At 49.4% G+C, this 7,360-nt stretch overlaps 1 protein-coding gene across 1 annotated transcript; it reads right to left on the bottom strand.

The window, feature by feature from the left end:
- Positions 1-2,709: 2,709 nt before the first annotated feature.
- Positions 2,710-5,525, bottom strand: LOC112079673 (leucine-rich repeat serine/threonine-protein kinase 2-like; the record flags this gene model as incomplete). The annotated part of the gene is made up of 6 exons (XM_024145550.2): positions 2,710-2,910; positions 3,508-3,662; positions 3,824-4,011; positions 4,475-4,580; positions 5,062-5,128; positions 5,329-5,525. Coding segments are annotated over 6 exons (892 nt in total), but the record flags the coding sequence as incomplete, so codon positions are not given.
- Between the last annotated feature and the right edge of the window lie 1,835 nt (positions 5,526-7,360).

Here is a 7,360-nt window from a genome sequence, read left to right as displayed (position 1 = left end):
GTGTGGACCGTGTGTGTGTGTGTGTGTGTGTGTGTGTGTGTCACAGGCGGACTGGTGGCACCTTAATTGGGGAGGACCTGCTCATTGTAATGGTTGGAACAGAATAAACGGAATCACACACAGTCAAACATGTGGTTTCCATGTGGATGATAACCTTCCATTCACTTCATTCCAGCCATTATTGTGTTCCACCCTCCCCTCATCAGCCCTCGTAGTGTGTGTGTGTGTGTGTGTGTGTTGTGTGTGTGTGTGGTGTGTGTGTGTGTGTGTGTGTGGTGTGTGTGTGTGTGTGTGTGTGTGTCGATGTGTGTGTACCTGTGAGATGATGTTGCAAAGCCACTGTGGGTCGATAAAGTAGAGTTCTCTGAGTTGGAGGGCCGGGTCGTCAAAGTGCAGAAGGACTCCTATAAACAGACATTGCCACTTAAGTACATCAAACAAATAATACCTGGCTGTGCTATGAACAGAAGACATATATATTGTGGCAGACGGCAGGGAGAGGTGAGGGGAGTGGTTATTGAAGGGAGATATCTTGCAGTCCACTGGCTCCACCCCCGAGCCTTATATGGACTTCCTGCCCCAACAAGGGAAGCCTGTGGGTCATTAAGCCAGGTAGTACTTGGGGATAAAAGAAGAAGCGGCCTGCACAAAGGTGCAGAGAATGGAGAGGGAAGCGTGTGTTATGAAGAGTGTGAGAAGAACCGTGATGATCACGCCTATCGAGAAAGTGGTCATAGATTATTTTCTATACTCTCTCCCGTTCAAAGCTAAAACGTTAGCAAGCCAAGCTAACCCACAGCGCGCAGATCAGCTGGTGGAAGGACAACAGGGGGTTTTGGAGGTCCTGCGCAGGGGACAACCACGGAAGGCGGAACCCTCTACTCGCCCGAAGGAGCAAAAAAGGGCAGAGGACCATGCCGGGACCCCGGCCAAGGATGGGGAGGACACCAACAGCCAGCTCCCCGAGACGACGCCCCTTCCTGAACCTGGACAGCAAGAAATGCTACTAGTGTGGCGAGCCGGGACACATTGCCTGGAACTGTCCAAACCGCGATGTCCCGATGCCTTTGGCCTCAGCCAGTGAGGTAGCCACCGGGCGGCCCTGTGGCTTGCTGATGGCATGCTGGGCTAAGAGCCAACGGAAAGGACACCACGGCACTTGTGGACTCTGGGAGTATGGTGGCCCTGATCCGACCTGACGTCACCCAATGCCCGAACCTGGCTGACACCGTGGCTATCACGTGCATACACGGTGAGACCAAGGACTACCCTACCACACTCCTCCAAGGACTACCCTACCACACTCCTCCACCTACAGACCACTAAGGGACAACACACAGGGCTAGTGGGAGTTGTCCCGAATCTGCCTGTTCCGGTCCTTATCGGGAGGGATTCCCTGATGTTCTGCCAACTGTGGACCAGTATGTCCGGAGATGTGGGGAACCGAGGGAACCAGAAGGGAGGAGGAAGCCGGAGAGGTGGGAGGGACGCCAGAAGGAGGGATGTCCAGATGTGTGGATTCCAGGAAGTGGACCCCCAGGCGTCAACAGAACCCCTCTCGGAGGGTGATTCGGGTGAAGCCAGACTGGAGGGAGAGGTGGCGAGTCTGGAAGACATGTTCCCAATGGACCATAAGGTGGCGCCAGAGCCCGCCTCTCTAGCGGGCCGGTTCGGCACGGCCCAACTTGGCCAGCGCTCTCCAGCAGGTGACCATGGTGGACGGAAAGCCCATGGAGGGGGTAAGTCAAATCACCTATCCGCATTTTTCTATGAATAAGAAGTTGCTGTATCAGGTCATGAAGAAGAATGACGAACGTATGGAGTTGTTTGGCGCTCTGCATTTTCACTGGATGTGAAAACGCTAGCGTCCCACATATCCCAGAGAGGTTAAACCCTTTACAATGAAGATTTGTGAAGTTATTTGGATTTTTACAAATTATTTGAAAGACAGGGTCCTGAAAAAGGGCCGTTTCTTTTTTTGCTAAGTTTATTTCCTATGTTCTCCTACGTTGTGAGGACCATAGCACCAGCACAATAACGACCAGTGATTCCAACACATTAATGAAGAAACCAATTACACACACACACACACACACACACACACACACACACACACACACACACACACACACACACACACACACACACACACACACACCACACACACGCTGCTGCTACTTTATATTATCTATCCAGTTGCCTAGTCACTTCACCCCTACCTATATGTACATAGCTACCTCAATTACCACATACCCCTGCACATCGACTCAGTACTGGTACTCCCTGTATATAGCCATGCTATTTTCTACTCGTTATTGTTATTCACTGTGTACTTATTCCTGTGTCACTATTTCAATCTATTTTAACTCTGCATTGTTGGAAAAGGATCCATAAGTAAGCATTTCACTGTTAGTCTACACCTGTTGTTTACGGAGCATGATACAAACACAATTTGAATTGATAAATGCAACTTCGTAAGATAAAATGTTCCATATCTTATCATATCTTATCGTATCGTAATCATATTATTTAATTTGACAACCATCATCATCATCACCACCTCCAACTGATGATCTATTTCACTCTTTATTGCAATATATTATATTATACGCAGTTTATCAAACCGGGGGTTCTTAATCGTTTTTCAGCTCACAACCCAAATGATTAAATAAATGTATTTTTATTTTCCTTAAACTAGTGTTGACAGCTTTTACATTTCAGTATGGATACCTTATTCTCTAGGCTGTGGTGCAGTTCCAGTACCTTTGCGTGAGCAGGGCACAGTGATCTTGACGAAGCTGGCAGGGTTGTCCTCTACGTTTGCAGCCTCAACCAGACAGTAGGCCTCAGGAGACCAGCTCAGGTAGATGCCTCTCCTCCAGTAGATACGGTTGGGACGCAGCTCTCTCTCTGGACCAACACAACAACAATGGGGCTACTCAGAGCCATATACACTGAGTGTACAAAAAAGTTATTTCCATGACATAAACTGACCAGGTGAATCCAGGTGAAAGCCATGATCCCTTAATGTCACCTGTTAAATCCACTTCAATCAGTGTAGGGGAGGAGACATGGATTGTGTATGTGTGCCCTTCAGAGGGTGAATGGCCAAGACACAAGATGGAAGTGTTTTTCACACCCAACAGTTTCCTGTGTGTATCAAGAATGGTCCACCACCCAAAGGACATGCAGCAAACTTGGCATAACTGTGGGAAGCATTGGAGTCAACATGGGCCAGCATCCCTGTGGAAGGCTTTCGACAACTTGTAGAGTCCAAGCCCAGACGAATTGAGGCAAAAGGGGGTGCAACTCAATATTAGGAAGCTGTTCCTAATGTTTTGTACACTCAGTGTATATAGTACTGATAGATCGGTTTCCAGTAGCTTTGCTGCATGTTCTAAAAATACTATACAGGAGATTCTGGACGTGGCTAAATTTACAGCTAATGAACATTGGATGAAACGACAACAACCTAAGTAATTATCCCTTTAACGTCAGCATTAGTACCTCTGCCACAGAGCATGTAGGAGGAGACCTCAAGTAGGCGGTTGATCTGTCTCGACCAGTAGCCCATGGGGAAGTAGGGCATCTCATAGAGACGAACAATGACCTCAGAATTTTCACAGTGGGGCATCTCAATTACTGGCCGATGTTTGGAGAGACTGTGAGGGAAGGACAAGACAATCAGCATGTTTTAGGCTTGGCAAAGAAATTTTGAGCCTATATGGCCAACAGTTTCCATTCAGTAGATACAGAATTCAGGAAACTGGTAGGCCATTTTGGCTCAACAATACTAGAATCAACAAAATGGTATGCCTCTTACCTGCTCGGCACTAGGAGCTGGTCCTCTCCGAAAGGTAGGGCGATCTGGAACTTCTCCAGCAGTTTAAAGTACTGGGTCAGGTGGCGCTTGGGGAAACACTTACTCTCAAATAGGAACCGCTCCACCATAGAGCGCTGGACTACGCCTTTGGGATTCTCCCAGAACCCAGAGCTTTTCAGAGACAGTTTCTACACAGAGAAAGAGAGAGAGGAGGAAGTGATTGAATGAGGTCATTGTGTGTGTGTGTGTGTGTGTGTGTGTGTGTGTGTGTGTGTGTGTGTGTGTGTGTGTGTGTGTGTGTGCACAGGCGACTGGTGGCACGCTTAATTTGGGGAGGAACTGCCTCATTGTAATGGTTGGAACAGAATAAACGGAATCAGCACACATCACAACATGTTTGGGTTTCCATAGTTGGATGTAACCTTCCATTCACTTCATTCCATCCATTTGAATTGTGTTCCACCCCTCCCCTTCAATCAGCCTCCTTGTAGTGTGTGTGTGTGGTGTGTCGTGTGTGTGTGTCAGTCGTGTGTTGTTGTGTGTTGTTGTATGTTGTGTTTCCTTTGGTTTTTTGTTTGTGTTGGTGTGTGGTGCTGTTGTTTGGATGGTAGTCGTGTGTTGCTGTGTGCTGTAGTGTGTGTGTGTGTTTACCTGCTGAGGAGACAAAGGCCAGCGTGTGGGGTGCGAGTAAGTAGGAGTGTTGGTGTCTATAGAGTGTGTAGGCCGGGATACGTCGAAGAAAGTGAAGAAGCGACTCCTATAAAACAGAACATTTAGCCACTTAAAGTCAACAATAAACAATATCATACCCTGCCGCCTTGTGTTACACGCTATGCAACAGCAAGACATATATACTTTTGATGTGGGCAGGAGACAATTTCGCCGGCCAAGGGACAGAGGTGAGGGGCAGTCCGGTTATTAGCCGAACGGGCAGATACCCTCTTGCCACAGTTCCTTACTGTGCTCATCCCCCGAGCCTTATATGGGACTTCTGCTCCAACAAGGGAAGCCTGTGGGTCATTAAGCAGGTAGTAACTTTGGGATAAAAGAAGAGCGGCCTGTCACAAAGGTGCAGAGAATGGTATGAGGGAAGGTGTGTTATGAAGAGTGGTGAGAAGAACGTGATGATTCACCGCTACTCGAGAAGGTGTCATCAAGCATTATGTGTCGCTAGGTGACTGCGTGCTGCCCGGTTGCAGAGGAGCTCACCAAACGTCTACGCCACAGCTCAAGCTAACCTCATTAGCGCGCAGATTGCGGAAGCCTCGGCTGAGCCAGGACGAGGACAGGGCTCATCTGGAGGTCCTGCAAGAACACGCGCATCAATCCCGGTAGGGCGTTCAGATTCTTTTAACCCTCTACTACTTCGCACGACCCCAGTGAGGCAAAACACGCCGCACGCATTTTGTTGATTCACTCTGCCCGGGACCTTTTTTCGGTCTCCGCCAGAGGTATTTGGGTGGTTTTTTGTGGACCCAGGACACACCACACCCAAGTTCGCCTACGTGTTCTTTTCTCCTCATACGACCGCCCCCTATCGGACTGCACACGCAAGAACACCTGGCTACTATGTGGCGAGCCGCGGACACCATGCCTATGAACTCGTCCAACCACGCGCATGTGCCGCTTGATGCCCTTTGGCTCAGCCAGTGAGGTAGCCACTCGGGCTTCGGTCCCTGTGGCTGCTGATGGCATGCCTGGGCTAAGAGCCCACGGACACAGGCCACACCCCACGGGTCACTCTGGTGGGAGCTGGGAGACTATGGTAGGCCCTGATCGACCTGACGTCACCACAATAGCCAACACGAGAGACACAAAAACTGTGGGTGCTCCAAGAACACTAGCCATTCATTGATGCTATCACGATGCACATAATAACAAAACGGTGATGCCTGGATAGGTACTTTTACCCTACCACACTCTCTTTCCAAGGATCTACCAAGCTTATTGGCCACCCATGCCCAATCACACTCACAATCTCATACAGACCACGTATAGGGACAACACAAGTTGTCTAGTGGGGAGTTGGTGCGCCGGAAAATCCTCCGCCTGTTTGGCTCTTCGGTCCTTTAATAATACCGGGCACGACCGCGCACCTCCCTTCCCTGACAGTCAATAACTATCGGCAACATAAGGAAAACAAGTAATAAGTCCAGCAGCATGTAGAGGGGGAACCCGCAAGGATACCATGAAGGGAGCGCGAGAGCAGGAGAGGTGTGGAGGTTTTAGCACGGCCCAGAAAGCGCACGGGCATCCGTCCAGATTCGTGTTGTGATTGCCAGGAAGTCGCCAGCCCCAGGCGTCAACAACAGAACCTTCTCGGAGGCATGATTCGGGTGAACGCCAGACTGGAGGGAGGGGTGGCGTGAGTCTGGAGAGGACATGGCTACATCCAGGGAAGGACCAATAAAAGTCGTCTGCCAGCAGCTTCTCCATTGCGGGCTGGTTCGGGCAGCAGAGCCAAAAAGACAATGGCCGAGCTCTCCACGCACCCGCGCATGATGCGCCATTGTGGTGGGAGGCGATAATGCCCATGTGAGTGGGGTATAGGTCAAATCTACCTATTCTCGATTTATAGCGTCACTGACATAAGAAGCTCTGCTGTCCTCACTCCCCCCGCCGCGTCAATGAAGCTTATAATGATTTCGGAAACCAACGTAAAAGGAATCAGTCTTGTTTGCCGGAAGGGACTAAACCAGCTCTGCTTCATTGCCTCCTCTGTCCCACCTGGACTCGCTGAACCGCTAGGACGAAGTCTTTGCAGCCAATCCCTAGAGATGGTTTTAAACCACTTGTATACACAATGAAAGATATTAAGTGAAAGTGATATCTGAGAGACTTTTTCCCCTAGAATCTTTTATAAATCCCTCAATCCCCTCCCTTACCGGCAAAACCCGACATCGCGCTGTCCTGAATATTATAGACGGACTTGCTTCTCCTAGTGTCCCTCTTGTCGCCTCATTGTTTTTCTTATTTCCTATGTATACTCCTACAAGAATTGTGAGAGTGACTTAGCACCAGCACATATCCAACGTACTCAAGTTTTGATTTCATACACATAGGTATGAAGATTAACCTAATCATAAGCACACACACTCCACCACACAACTCACACACCAACACACACATCACACATTGCGCGGGAGGCCAGGACTTATCACACACCACACCCACACACACACACACACCTCATGGCACACACACACAACATCTCATTCATCGGTATCACTATCACCCCTTCATCTTGACGGCCCGCTGAGGAAGTACCTCGCACGATGGGGATGCTTCAGCCATTTTCCCCCCGCCTGGGGCGCCCCACCGCCACAGCCCCTTTCCTCTCAGCTTGTATGCGGGGCCTGCCTCGGACTGAGTCTCGTTGCATGCGTCATTTCGTCGTCATTAGAGAAACAGGGAAACGCCCAATCACACCACAGGCAACCACTGGTACCTCTACCAAGACAGACAACCTTCTCACACTACCAGACTCACAAAATAAATAGCATATTCACCTGGACGACATAGCTGCACACAAATCAC

This window comes from Salvelinus sp. IW2-2015, unplaced genomic scaffold, assembly GCF_002910315.2.
Source record: "Salvelinus sp. IW2-2015 unplaced genomic scaffold, ASM291031v2 Un_scaffold8980, whole genome shotgun sequence".
In the NCBI taxonomy this organism is placed as follows: Eukaryota; Metazoa; Chordata; class Actinopteri; order Salmoniformes; family Salmonidae; genus Salvelinus; species Salvelinus sp. IW2-2015.
Note: the sequence above shows the minus strand (reverse complement) of the source record. Positions and strands in the feature narration are given on the sequence as shown.